This window comes from Scardinius erythrophthalmus, assembly GCF_964197995.2.
Source record: "Scardinius erythrophthalmus genome assembly, chromosome: 5".
NCBI lineage: Eukaryota > Metazoa > Chordata > Actinopteri > Cypriniformes > Leuciscidae > Scardinius > Scardinius erythrophthalmus.
The window spans coordinates 12,918,711-12,933,570 of NC_138225.1; the positions used below are offsets into that span (position 1 = coordinate 12,918,711).

The window sequence follows — 14,860 nt, forward strand, 5'->3', positions numbered from 1 at the left end:
AAGTGTGAGCACACATTTAAATTCATAGGTAGTTGATTCAAAGGTTGAACAGATTTCTTTTGAGCAAAAAAAAAGTATGTTCAAAGTGGGAACCCTGAGAGCCCTTGCCAGTGTTGCCACTACAGGTAATGTAAATATGTAAACAATAATGCTTAAAATAAATTTGAAAAAGCTTTCAAATAAAAACATTAAATAAATCATGCTTGCATCTGATTCTTTATTATACATTAGCAGTAGGGGAGTAACGATTCCCACGTCATGATTCGATACATATCACAATAATGAACTCACGATACAATATTATTGAGATACTCCAAGACATATGGTAAAAGGTTAAGACATTTTTTTTACTGTTGATCAAAATGTTACATTTGGTTTTACATTGTGGGTGTAAATGAATAGGCTTGGACTTGGTGCTGGAAACCCAATAGTGACACCAGAATAAAAATATTCATGATTCTAAAGATGAAAATACAGAATCATTTTAGCTGACTAGATGTATAAATAATGTTGTCTAAATAATTTTGTCTGACTAGATGTATAACAAAATAATGTTGTCACTTTTTACTGCTAACATAAGACATTTGGCATTATCAGGACCCACAATTATTCCCCCATTGCATTATTGTACATTATATTCAACATTATTTATAGCAGTTTCTTGTAGGACTGACACTAAAACTCTGAAAACTAGAATTTTTTCCCACACAGTAATTTTTATTTTGGGTGAACTATCCACTAAACATATTGATGCATTTTTGTATTGCGATATATTGTGACACAATATATTGTTACACCCCTAATTAACATAAAAAAAGTTTTGACAATTCGCTTCTGTTATGATGTGTCATATTTTTAAAACAATCAATTTTTTTTTTTTTTTATAAAAAAAATATAAAACATGTGTATATGAACATTTATTTAATTGTAGTTTAGAATTCTTAAACTTTTTGGAATCAGTATGACAAAGTTGAGATTAAGAATAACATTGCTGATGTCTGATGAGATTATGGATTACACTGTCCATAAACCCAGATCTATTACAGGCGTGATTTAAAGTGTGCTAGCAAGCCTTTCTGCTCCAGGATCTGTCCAAAGAGCCGAGCAGCTTCCTCAGCACATCCACGATGGATGGTCAGTCCAAAACCTCCATGTCCATAGTTATGGATGACCTGAGGTGAATGAAAACAGCATGGTGTGTGAAAAGAGGAAGAGTTAAGCCAACAAAATAGTGCTCTCTTCACTACAAGCTCACCTCAAATGTGTGTGGTCCAGATCGCATGGTCTCTGTCTCCAGTCTAACTTTACTGCGTGCGGGCCTGAGACCAGTCCAGTCCTCTACTATCCGGGCATGCTAGAGAGAAAAAATTGAGCAGATCTGTATTAAAAAAAAAAACACTCCTTATATAACAAATCTAGACAACTCTCCTACCTGTAGACTGGGGTCAAGCTTGCAGGCATCTTCCCAGATTCTTTTATGGTCAACAGAACTGTTCTGCAGATTCCAGTTTCCTACTTGGAAAACTCCGCCCACAGTGACTAAACGACTCCTGCAGAAACAAACTGAGTGAATCAGACCTAGGACAAATTTTGCATTTCATAATAAAAATTACTCAGAGATTAGGTAAACAAACACAGTATGTTTGCCTTTATCTATGTATGTCTTAATACAAATATGGACTGTGACCATAAAGAAACTCACCCAGGTATGATGTATGACGAATTACTGCCAGACGAGAAATTATGTGTGCAGATCCAGTGTTTTATCCAGGGAGCATCTACCTGTTGACATATAGCAATCTGAGATGACACTGTTTTGTCTAAAACTCAAACCCTGATTGAATTTTATGATCACCTTAATGATCTGTCCTCTTCCTGGTTTGAGCTCAGGATCAGGCTGTAGGTCTCCTGATCGGACACCAGAGCAGTTGATGATAACATCAGCACCACTATCTGCCAACTGGAGGACAATTTTTTACAAACTTTGAGCACAATCACTTTACAACTGGATAGACGAGGTTCTCAGTTATAAGTGGGTCAAAAACTGGTTGCTATTCTTGTCTTACTAAACTACAGTATGAAGTTCCACTGCATCTAGTATAAGTATGAGTGATACAGAAAACTATAACTGTTATATTATGATATTATAACTGCTTTAGTAAGGAATAATTGACAATGGGCATTGAAGTATTAGAAAATAATGCACACCGAGGTGGTAATGCGGTTAAGACTGGCCTGGAACTACTTTAGCCGTGAGTTTCCATGAAAATAATTGCACACCTTAGAACAAATCGTCAACCAATCAGATTCAAGCATTCAACAGCCCCGTAGTATAATATGAATTATTTAAAATAAATAAAATGTAGCTTTTTTTTGTGGATTTAATATTGATCTATAATTTCTTGAATTGAACATCTATTTTAAAGCTTTTCAATTATTGAAATGATTGAAAGTAGTCCAAAAACATGTGCAAACCTCTTTAAATGAACCAATCTTTCTCTGATGAAACTTGACATTTCTTTGTTTTAACCTGTATAGAGAACACCAGGAAATTATTAAAATGTATATGTTAGACATCTATATGTATATGCATACAGTATGCAACTTCATCCAACTTCAGGTTACTGTTAAGATCTCTCACCAATCCATAAGCCATGGCAGGTATGTCTTTCCTTCAATCATGACAGTGGTGTAGAACCATCCATAGCTGGGAAATGGACATATACGACACTGAGATCAATTACATTTCAGTTCAACTGAACTTAAATCAACCAAACTGAACCTTAAACATCAGCACTTAAAAATGTATATACAGTAGGTCTGCCCTGACTCAATTTGAATGTCCAATTAAGCTGAATATTACTCCATGTCTTGTCCGGGACTTTGACACTTAAAACGATTAGATGCAGGTGATATGTACCTGTATCCCGGGAACATATCAAGTTCACGTTTAGTTAGCTGGCGAAAGCCCAACACAGCGTCTTTATAGGAGGGGTCCTGTTTGAGAGAAGCAGAGAGACAGCTGCAAAACATGCCTGAAAATTTAGCATTGTTTCCGTTCAGTGACATACCATCTGCATGCTACATGAGCTACATTAAATTTCTACTATACATTTAAATATCAAGCATTTTAAGGAGGGAAATGAGAAGCTTCTCACTGGTACAGTTTCAGTGCACAGGTCGTAGCCAGACTGGAGGAAGATTCCCATTTTCACTGAATCGGGAGAGCTGAGGAAACTTTGTAGATAATCAAATGTCTCTTTGTTCCATTTACTGTGAAAATAAAAAAAAAAACATTTTATTCTCTACTAGATTATACAGCATCTCTGAAAACATGAGGGTGTGCTTCAACTGTTTCATATGCACTTTTGGATTCACTCAAATGAAACCTCACGTCTCTTTCACGTTCCCCTTGTCATATAGATACGGCTGCCAGAGTCCAGCTGCCCCGTCACTGGTGGTGAGTGGAGTGAAGACATCAGCATACACCTCTATGGTGAGGGGGGTGACCCGGCCGTGGAAGTGCTGGTAGATGCTCTGAGCCGTGGAGAGGCCGATGACCCCCGCTCCAATGATGCACACCTTCATGTCTGCAGAAAAATGCATAAATACCTTTTTTTTCTATTTTAATAATGATATGCTGTATGCTCTTAAGCTATTTGATGTCTGTATGTTCTATGCAAAAAAAACCCTCTAAATTCAAGTGTAATTATTAATGCACGGTTTCATAAAATGCTGCAATTTGATTTGAAAACTATTTCAATGCAAACATGTGTCCAATGCTGCCATATGTTTATAGCGTAATGTGAAGGGCTTCTTTTATTTGATTAATAAGTCTTATGTCTATAAAAACCCATATGGACACGATTAAACATGGACAACGACAACCAACTAACAAGGTTAGAGAGCTTGAGTTGTTCTTATTGGTTGCCTTCTTGTGGGCTTTCTATAGCTTAAAAAAGTAATGCATTGCATGTAATGTCAAGCTGGAAATAGCTACATTTACATGTGCATTTGGAAGACGGTTTTACATTGCATTCGCGGTATAGGCCTACTGCACTTTATTACTTTATTTTATAAAAAGAACAGCTTCACTCACCAAACTTCTTGTTACTTCCAAAAAGAAGTCGACGTTGTGCTAAACAGGTCCTTATCTTCTTTTGTGTATGCACAAGTCTTAAGCAACGTAATGACATGTCGCAAAATTTAAAAATTAACTTTATCTCACATTACCTAACGTCAACTGTCACGTTGAGCTGGCGCTATTAGTGTTCGCCCTCAGAAAATGTTCAGTATGGGCTGCATTCGAAATAGTCTTACATGGAAGAAATAGCATCATACTTTTTCCAAGTCAGCCATAGTTTTGGTTTTGGTTTTGAGTCACTCACTTCAGTGACTTCGACTCTTTTGAATCTGCTCACTAAAAAGTTTTGTTCATATTCGTTCAATGATTTGTTCAGACCTCGTTACTCCATTAGATGGCGACAAGTAGTCTAGTGATTCTTACTGACAAAGTTTGTGGTTTGCATTGCATTGCATTAAGTGGTGAAAAAAAAAAAAAAAAAAAAACTCCTATCATAACACGACACTTTCACACAGATACCAGCTCTACTTAGTTAGTTGTAAAGTGAGCAGTTGTCTGGAGGTAGCTATATGATATTGTTGGTGAAAAAATAAAATAACTTTTACTGACTATGTCTTAGCCTATTATTATTATTATTATTATTATTTACTCTACTTTTTTATTGGCATTTTTATTTATCACATTTGATTGACTTTTCATTTTGATGGCTAAATTCTATATCCTTAAATGCTAATCCACAGGAAAGAAACCATGCTTTTAAAAAAAATAATACATTATATTGAATCAGTCTTCAGGCCTCAGGTTGTATGCATCATGTATCTCCTTTCATGCCTTTGCGTAATTTTTATGAATTTATAAAACTGCTAATTTATTTGAATAATTAAAAAAAGTGTGAGCACACATTTAAATTCATAGGTAGTTGATTCAAAGGTTGAACAGATTTCTTTTGAGCAAAAAAAAAGTATGTTCAAAGTGGGAACCCTGAGAGCCCTTGCCAGTGTTGCCACTACAGGTAATGTAAATATGTAAACAATAATGCTTAAAATAAATTTGAAAAAGCTTTCAAATAAAAACATTAAATAAATCATGCTTGCATCTGATTCTTTATTATACATTAGCAGTAGGGGAGTAACGATTCCCACGTCATGATTCGATACATATCACAATAATGAACTCACGATACAATATTATTGAGATACTCCAAGACATATGGTAAAAGGTTAAGACATTTTTTTTACTGTTGATCAAAATGTTACATTTGGTTTTACATTGTGGGTGTAAATGAATAGGCTTGGACTTGGTGCTGGAAACCCAATAGTGACACCAGAATAAAAATATTCATGATTCTAAAGATGAAAATACAGAATCATTTTAGCTGACTAGATGTATAAATAATGTTGTCTAAATAATTTTGTCTGACTAGATGTATAACAAAATAATGTTGTCACTTTTTACTGCTAACATAAGACATTTGGCATTATCAGGACCCACAATTATTCCCCCATTGCATTATTGTACATTATATTCACATTATTTATAGCAGTTTCTTGTAGGACTGACACTAAAACTCTGAAAACTAGAATTTTTTCTCACACAGTAATTTTTATTTTGGGTGAACTATCCACTAAACATATTGATGCATTTTTGTATTGCGATATATTGTGACACAATATATTGTTACACCCCTAATTAACATAAAAAAAGTTTTGACAATTCGCTTCTGTTATGATGTGTCATATTTTTAAAACAATCAATTTTTTTTTTTTTATAAAAAATATAAAACATGTGTATATGAACATTTATTTAATTGTAGTTTAGAATTCTTAAACTTTTTGGAATCAGTATGACAAAGTTGAGATTAAGAATAACATTGCTGATGTCTGATGAGATTATGGATTACACTGTCCATAAACCCAGATCTATTACAGGCGTGATTTAAAGTGTGCTAGCAAGCCTTTCTGCTCCAGGATCTGTCCAAAGAGCCGAGCAGCTTCCTCAGCACATCCACGATGGATGGTCAGTCCAAAACCTCCATGTCCATAGTTATGGATGACCTGAGGTGAATGAAAACAGCATGGTGTGTGAAAAGAGGAAGAGTTAAGCCAACAAAATAGTGCTCTCTTCACTACAAGCTCACCTCAAATGTGTGTGGTCCAGATCGCATGGTCTCTGTCTCCAGTCTAACTTTACTGCGTGCGGGCCTGAGACCAGTCCAGTCCTCTACTATCCGGGCATGCTAGAGAGAAAAAATTGAGCAGATCTGTATTAAAAAAAAAAAACACTCCTTATATAACAAATCTAGACAACTCTCCTACCTGTAGACTGGGGTCAAGCTTGCAGGCATCTTCCCAGATTCTTTTATGGTCAACAGAACTGTTCTGCAGATTCCAGTTTCCTACTTGGAAAACTCCGCCCACAGTGACTAAACGACTCCTGCAGAAACAAACTGAGTGAATCAGACCTAGGACAAATTTTGCATTTCATAATAAAAATTACTCAGAGATTAGGTAAACAAACACAGTATGTTTGCCTTTATCTATGTATGTCTTAATACAAATATGGACTGTGACCATAAAGAAACTCACCCAGGTATGATGTATGACGAATTACTGCCAGACGAGAAATTATGTGTGCAGATCCAGTGTTTTATCCAGGGAGCATCTACCTGTTGACATATAGCAATCTGAGATGACACTGTTTTGTCTAAAACTCAAACCCTGATTGAATTTTATGATCACCTTAATGATCTGTCCTCTTCCTGGTTTGAGCTCAGGATCAGGCTGTAGGTCTCCTGATCGGACACCAGAGCAGTTGATGATAACATCAGCACCACTATCTGCCAACTGGAGGACAATTTTTTACAAACTTTGAGCACAATCACTTTACAACTGGATAGACGAGGTTCTCAGTTATAAGTGGGTCAAAAACTGGTTGCTATTCTTGTCTTACTAAACTACAGTATGAAGTTCCACTGCATCTAGTATAAGTATGAGTGATACAGAAAACTATAACTGTTATATTATGATATTATAACTGCTTTAGTAAGGAATAATTGACAATGGGCATTGAAGTATTAGAAAATAATGCACACCGAGGTGGTAATGCGGTTAAGACTGGCCTGGAACTACTTTAGCCGTGAGTTTCCATGAAAATAATTGCACACCTTAGAACAAATCGTCAACCAATCAGATTCAAGCATTCAACAGCCCCGTAGTATAATATGAATTATTTAAAATAAATAAAATGTAGCTTTTTTTTGTGGATTTAATATTGATCTATAATTTCTTGAATTGAACATCTATTTTAAAGCTTTTCAATTATTGAAATGATTGAAAGTAGTCCAAAAACATGTGCAAACCTCTTTAAATGAACCAATCTTTCTCTGATGAAACTTGACATTTCTTTGTTTTAACCTGTATAGAGAACACCAGGAAATTATTAAAATGTATATGTTAGACATCTATATGTATATGCATACAGTATGCAACTTCATCCAACTTCAGGTTACTGTTAAGATCTCTCACCAATCCATAAGCCATGGCAGGTATGTCTTTCCTTCAATCATGACAGTGGTGTAGAACCATCCATAGCTGGGAAATGGACATATACGACACTGAGATCAATTACATTTCAGTTCAACTGAACTTAAATCAACCAAACTGAACCTTAAACATCAGCACTTAAAAATGTATATACAGTAGGTCTGCCCTGACTCAATTTGAATGTCCAATTAAGCTGAATATTACTCCATGTCTTGTCCGGGACTTTGACACTTAAAACGATTAGATGCAGGTGATATGTACCTGTATCCCGGGAACATATCAAGTTCACGTTTAGTTAGCTGGCGAAAGCCCAACACAGCGTCTTTATATGAGGGGTCCTGTTTGAGAGAAGCAGAGAGACAGCTGCAAAACATGCCTGAAAATTTAGCATTGTTTCCGTTCAGTGACATACCATCTGCATGCTACATGAGCTACATTAAATTTCTACTATACATTTAAATATCAAGCATTTTAAGGAGGGAAATGAGAAGCTTCTCACTGGTACAGTTTCAGTGCACAGGTCGTAGCCAGACTGGAGGAAGATTCCCATTTTCACTGAATCGGGAGAGCTGAGGAAACTTTGTAGATAATCAAATGTCTCTTTGTTCCATTTACTGTGAAAATAAAAAAAAAAACATTTTATTCTCTACTAGATTATACAGCATCTCTGAAAACATGAGGGTGTGCTTCAACTGTTTCATATGCACTTTTGGATTCACTCAAATGAAACCTCACGTCTCTTTCACGTTCCCCTTGTCATATAGATACGGCTGCCAGAGTCCAGCTGCCCCGTCACTGGTGGTGAGTGGAGTGAAGACATCAGCATACACCTCTATGGTGAGGGGGGTGACCCGGCCGTGGAAGTGCTGGTAGATGCTCTGAGCCGTGGAGAGGCCGATGACCCCCGCTCCAATGATGCACACCTTCATGTCTGCAGAAAAAAAATGCCATAACAGGCGAATACCTCTTTTGTAACTCTTTGTGCTGCTTTGAACACTTAATTTTTGCAGTGACTCGTTTTTTTTTTAACTTGCCTTCTCAGAAATCTGGTTGCAGCCATTGATAGCTTCCTTTTTCTGCCACGTCCAGGCAGTGTAACCACTGTTCCTTTAACTTTGAAATTGCGAACTATGCTTCCAACAGTTTCTCTAGGAACATTTAGTGCCTTCGCTATCTTTTTGTATCTTGTTCCTTGTTTGTGAAGGGTGATAATATATTCTCTTAACTTTTTGGACCATTCTTTTGACTTAGCCATATGTCTAACATACAGTCAAACGTGACATTTAACAAACCTAGCCAGTTCAGATATTTCATGTGTTCTAGCTCAAGCACACTTGGTGCAACTAATGAAGACCTTGATTAGTTGCATCAGGTGTGCTAGAGACACCACTTGTTTTGCAGATTTATGCTGTTGTGAGGGATTCCATTCAGCGGGTTGAATAATTTTGAGACTGCGGACACCTTTAAAAGTTGCATTTTCAGTTGAAATTTTGGAAACCACTTGATTTGTTGTGTTAAGCTATTTAAATTACTTCTGTTTGATTTGTATATTGCAAACAGCTGAAAGTCTATACATTTTGCAGATTAACCTGATTTGCAATGGGGGTTGAATAATTTCGATTACAAATGTTGGAAAGCTCTTTGTACAACAGTTCTTATTATTTCTACAATTAATTTCTGCTTTGTCTTTTTATCTCATGTGCAAATAAAATGCATCCCTTTCCATTTTAAACATTATCACCAATCACCAATTCTGCCATGTGACTAATCTTGAAGAAATCTGCACATGCAAATGTATACATATATGCAAACTCTCATATATGGTCACCTTTATGTAAGAATCCATTGCACAGAAACACAGTTTCACTCACCTGAATTAAGTTGGCCAGAAGTTTTCTCAAAAAAACTATTAGGAAAAGTCCAATATGCTCTTATTGCCTCTCTCTCACATGCACTGTCTTATGACAGATCGATTTAAACTGGAACCAGAATTTTAACAGCATTAATTCGTTAAGACTTTGCACAAATCTTGGATGACGGGGTAAAGTCCACTTGGTTATAAGAACCAGCCTCTAGTGGCCACCTCTTGATGTCTGTTAATTATTACACTTGAGCAAATGCATTTTTGAATTAACTTAATTCATAGGTCAACTTTGGTAAAACTTGGTAAATATTACCAGATGGCCTAATATTAATGTTATGTTAACATAAAAACATACACAGAACAAGATAATATAATGCATACAATAAAGGAATTATATATATATATATATATATATATATATATATACAGTGTATATATATATATATATATTTAACATACACACACGTGTAAATATATATATATATATATACAGTGTATATATATATATATATATATATATATATATGTGTGTGTGTGTGTGTGTGTGTGTCAAGTCAAGTCAACTTTATTTATATAGCGCTTTTCACAATACAGATTGTATCAAAGCAGCTTCACAGTATTAAATAAAATAGTACATCAGTGTATGTTTCTGGTGTAAAACATCCACGTTTGGTAATGCAGATCAATAGCACTGTTGAATCGATTAATCAAATTAAGTATCCCCAATTAAGTGTGTGTGTGTGTGTTAAATATATATATACAAAATGATGCACATATACCAAACATATACAACACCTTATTGTCAACTAAAATTTCTTTCCTCCCCCATACCACCCGGATGTTTGGCTTGAGTGCATTTTATGCTTAATAGTGAGTGTTTTAATTCAGTTCAGGGGCTCCAATATTTTGAATCTTTTATTTTTTTTATCAAACATTACAAAGCGTTAAAGCAATACAGATAAGCATGAAACAAAAGACAAAAAGATACACAGACACAAATAAGTTGCCAGGGGAAAACAAAACGTCATTGAATCACCCATTCAACCGATTTGTGATTTATGACTGCAACACTCCTTTAATACATGAAACAGTGCATTAGGGTTGGGCCGATTGATTATGCCTATCTGTCTTTCTGGCATGACTTTTATCAAGCAAAAAACAAAACAAAGATCGCCTTTATAAACTGAGTTTCAGTAACCTCCGTGCCCTTACATTCTCACAAACAAGAGGTGCACCCATTTAATTCAATAATCCAAAGAGATTCAGATTCAAAACACTGACTCGTTCAGAAAAGGGCGTGTTCGTTCAGTCCAACCAATGATATGCTCCACACTCAGCCCATACTCGAATGCTATTGGTCCAGGTTGAAGTCAGTCTTTGACACTTTGAAGTCATGAAAGCAGGCTCTCGCTTCGAAAAAGGAGATAGAATCGGTGAACGAGAACGATTCGTTCACATAAAAGATTCATTCAAAAACATTGAATCGCAAACTCCACTACAGGCAGCAGCAGTAGTAGTCCTTGTTTTAGCCACATTGCGGCAGTGAGTAATAGAGAGAGAGAGAGAGAGAGAGAGAGAGAGAGAGAGAGAGAGAAGAGAAGAGAGTGTGTGTGTGAGTAAGAGAGAGAGAGAGAGAGAGAGAGAGGCACCAAACATCATCCAGCTCATGTCAAAGCGGATTCAGCGACACAAACAACGCCGATCAGCGGCTCAGCCATATGGCCTTTTAACAGTCAGTGGCCCCACCGAGCGCGTGGAGTTGCAGCACAGTCCCCGTGTATCTGGCGCTGCTGCGGCTAGGGGAAAATCCGCTAGTCGGTTTAGCTTGTGACAGTTAGACTGGCCGTTGTGCTGCTGGGAGATTTCCATCCATGGCTCTGGTAACCCTGCAGCGCTCGCCCACTCCCAGCGCGGCGTCCACTTCCAGCACCGCCACCACCAACGCGGGGGAGGTAAGCGGAAATAAACACGCTGAGAAGAGATGATGTAATGTTTTATAAAATCCATAAAGGGACGCATATAATTTAGTCACGTAAGTTAGGCCCAATGCTAATACAGCTCAGGCTGTAGAGCTAACTAGCGGGATGCCATCAGGGTTGATGGAGGATTGAACGCTGTGTCACTCTGGTGTGAGATGACACGATTCGCCTTAGGCTTTTTATGCACTGTAGTCTATACTTATGTATATTATATACATAAACTAGTCACACATACATACATATCATTTTTGGCCTAAGTTGTTGAGTTGTTCTTGATCAATCACCTTCATCTGGTGTGTTTTGTGGTTTTGCTTAATCTCTGCTGGTGTTATGGTAGTGGTTAGATGAGGTGTGATGCTCTTGATTTGGATCCTGATCAATTCTGTCACCAGGAGAGAGAGTTTGACAGGGCTGTTGTACTTTATTGAGCTAATGGCTTGCTTCCAGGCTGTCCTGCGATTTGTTGTTCAACGATTGTGAAAGAATACGTCTAATTTTAGTAAACGAACCACAAAACACTGTGTTTTGTTTGGTACAGACTGGTTTAACTAAGGATTAATCGTGGAGACCATGCCAAGTCTTAAAGGTGCACGCAGTATGTTTTACTACAACTTTATACAAATGAATGACACTTTTGGGAATAAATCATTGAAACTATTTACACCCACAAAAGATGTAGACTTCAGACATATCAGCCTATTAAAAGCTGTTATGAACCGGGTCGTCACTTTATGGGTGCCGCTGTTGACATCACATGACCGACCATGTCATGCTATTGAGTGAGTCAGCGTGCAAAGTGCTTTGCAACGCATAAACATTAAAGTAATATAAGCTATGTTCTTTGATTATACTTACTAATTAAAATCTATGTCTTTTTAATTTTGGGCTATGATGAGATATTTCATGGACCATGTTCCAGATGGTATTGCAAATATTTCTTAATACCACTATCTTAATAAAACATGCACATCTTAACAAAACATATTTTATATACAGACATGTCATAACATTTGGCATTAATGGGACAGATTAGATCGCAAGATACAAAAATAAGCACACAGATTATGCCACTGCATTCTGTGGTTATATTTTTATTGAAAATATAATGGCTTGTTGCTCTTGTCATTGTACGTAATAGTAAATGGAGGAGTTTGTTTTATCTCATGGTATTGTGTTGGACTGTGTGCTTCCATTCATTTGGTCAAGCCATTTTAACAGGGGAACTGTCAAAAAGGGGGGAGCTTTTTGGTCATGGTCTCTCCTGTATACAATGAAACTGTCCAACAACAGAAATACTGAACACTGCCTTCCCTGTTCCCCATAGTTCCTAATTTGTGCTTCCACAAATTAGTGTTATAGTTTGCTACCGTATCTGTGTGGTGCAAATCTGCAGGCGGTCTAGTAATTTTTGTTACACTAGCCCTTCATGAGCTGCTTTTCTTTGTGTGAAAGTTAAAGGTCTCCCCTCCCTGATGACTGCATTTCTTCTCAACCGAAATTTAAATCTAAGTCATTGTGTCGTGGCACAGCTAAGCTCCTCTCATGCAATGAAAGGCCTCCTGTTTTTACCTTTTCATTAGGAGCGGGACCCTTTTAGCCGGTCTCACTAGGAGAGTTGAATGGCCTTTATTAGTTAGTGCTTCTCAGGAGGTGGTTCTGAAAAGTGTCAGGAAAACCCTGCTTTTTTAGGAATGGTCTTGTAGGTTTTAAATAGTCTTTCCTACATGCGCACCCCACCTTCATAAATTAATAGTTCCTCTGACATCACAGTCGTCTTTGAAAACCATTGTACTAGTTACAACCAGTAGGAGGCGCTAGCTCTACACATTTGAATGATAGAGCACAAAAACACATCCATCCGATACTGTAGTATTATGTGAGTACTAACTCTTGCTGTATGAATTATTGATATTTGTGTACTAATTTTATTATATACACACAGTGCAGGGCATAAATGACACTTTAATTCGGTTTCTGTCGCAGTACCAGGGTCAGATTAACAACATTCTTGAACCTCTTAGGAAATGTGGTCTTTTTCTTCTTAGTTGGACCAGTCCTTCGTTTTTTCCCCCGATTGTTCCTATCTTTAATCTTTATATGTATGTATATATATATATATATATATATATATATATATATATTCAGTACTTAAATCTAAGAATGATTGCATAATGCGCTACGCTAGTGAGGACACACACTATTTAGTATTCACAGCACAACCTCAAACATGAGGACTGGGAACATGCAGCTGCAGTGATGTCATCTCATGCAGAGAGAGAGAGAGAGAGAGAGAGAGAGGGATAGATAGATGGATGGGCTGATAGAAAGAAGGTGTAGAGAACTCATTTTTTGAGGAATAATTACGGTGATATTAGTTTGGTTTTAACGTTCCACTGGTAAAAATCTGTGCAAGCTTTGTGTGGTATTCAGGTTAAATTCAACATGAAATCAAGACATTCTTTATGTCGTTCCAGACCTGTATGAGCTTTTTTTTCACTAAAACACTTAAGGCAAATTTCTGATGAATTCTGAAGAAAAAAAATACAATAGAATATAGAGACAATAAACATGGCTTTAAATCTATCAGTAGTTTTCAGGTAACAAATACTACAGAAATGAAAGTAATCGAATGTTAAATAAAACTGGATAGTTCTCATTGCAAACACATTAATGCTTACAATTAAAGTTACAAAAGTTATTCAGTCAAGAGCAGCGAATGATTTTCTTTCTGTCTTTTGGTCTTTATTTAACATGACAAACAGCAGCAGGTTTATTGGGCTGCTGTCACTTTAAGAGCTTATGCACTTCACCCAGAGACTGTATTTAGATTAGATCTTTATCAATGTAATTAGATCTTTACCAATGTATCGTTACACCCCTATGTTTTATGGGGCTTTAGGTGAAGTTTGACAGCCCCAGTCTTCATTCACTTTCAGTATATTGGAAAGACCAGGAATTTCCTAAATTCTTACAGATTAGGAACAACATTCGAACTAGTCCTTTAATTCACGTTCTTATTGTGCATATTTGAATTACAGAATTAAAATGGTTTCGCGAATCTTCAGGAGCACAATATTGATTTCTACCTTCTTATTTTTCACCGTTTGCCCCACGCTGTCTGTTCTTCCACTTAGTAAATTACAGAAAACCCTCATGCCTCCATAAAGTCTGTTTCTGTTCACAAATCCCAGTATTTCCTCCCCTCATTCTGCTCTGCTTATAAAGTTTTATAAGCCCAGCTTCTGCATGAAGGGACAGATTTTGGTACGTGACAGAAACCCTGGCACAACCAATTCCCCTGTCACGGTTTCTTCCCCTGCAGGCATCTGTCACATCTGACCATGGCACACTGCCCTGCCTCCATTAAGTGCTACATACCACTATCAGTAAC

General features: G+C 36.8%; 3 protein-coding genes across 4 annotated transcripts in view; 1 reads left to right on the forward strand and 2 right to left on the reverse strand.

Moving 5' to 3' along the window:
* Positions 1 to 198: 198 nt before the first annotated feature.
* On the reverse strand, positions 199 to 4,415 carry LOC308691142 (D-amino-acid oxidase-like). Of its 2 annotated transcripts, none has more exons than XM_081366086.1 (11): positions 4,100 to 4,415; positions 3,395 to 3,590; positions 3,159 to 3,273; positions 2,921 to 2,997; positions 2,642 to 2,707; positions 2,476 to 2,530; positions 1,856 to 1,960; positions 1,703 to 1,782; positions 1,433 to 1,550; positions 1,256 to 1,354; positions 199 to 1,172 (listed from the first exon to the last, which is right to left on the reverse strand). In XM_081366086.1, exons 1-11 carry the CDS (start codon positions 4,194 to 4,196, stop codon positions 1,041 to 1,043), a joined length of 1,140 nt encoding a protein of 379 aa, XP_081222212.1. In that variant the 5' UTR covers positions 4,197 to 4,415; the 3' UTR covers positions 199 to 1,040. The 2 variants fall into 2 exon arrangements, with proteins under 2 accessions (XP_081222212.1, XP_081222213.1); XM_081366087.1 differs by having other exon boundaries at positions 4,234 to 4,394.
* A 1,436-nt stretch (positions 4,416 to 5,851) lies between these two features.
* LOC308691162 (D-amino-acid oxidase-like) lies at positions 5,852 to 9,575 on the reverse strand. Its single transcript, XM_081366119.1, has 10 exons — positions 8,362 to 9,575; positions 8,126 to 8,240; positions 7,888 to 7,964; positions 7,609 to 7,674; positions 7,443 to 7,497; positions 6,823 to 6,927; positions 6,670 to 6,749; positions 6,400 to 6,517; positions 6,222 to 6,320; positions 5,852 to 6,138 (listed from the first exon to the last, which is right to left on the reverse strand). The coding sequence occupies exons 1-10, from the start codon at positions 8,553 to 8,555 to the stop codon at positions 6,007 to 6,009; spliced, it is 1,041 nt and encodes a 346-aa protein (XP_081222245.1). The 5' UTR covers positions 8,556 to 9,575; the 3' UTR covers positions 5,852 to 6,006.
* A 1,497-nt stretch (positions 9,576 to 11,072) lies between these two features.
* Positions 11,073 to 14,860, forward strand: part of ssh1a (slingshot protein phosphatase 1a) — a 36,874-nt gene continuing 33,086 nt past the window's right edge. Inside the window, exon 1 of the mRNA XM_081366065.1 lies at positions 11,073 to 11,442. Within this exon, the coding sequence (XP_081222191.1) occupies positions 11,362 to 11,442 (81 nt within the window). The 5' untranslated portion in view covers positions 11,073 to 11,361. The remainder of the gene's footprint in view (positions 11,443 to 14,860) is intronic.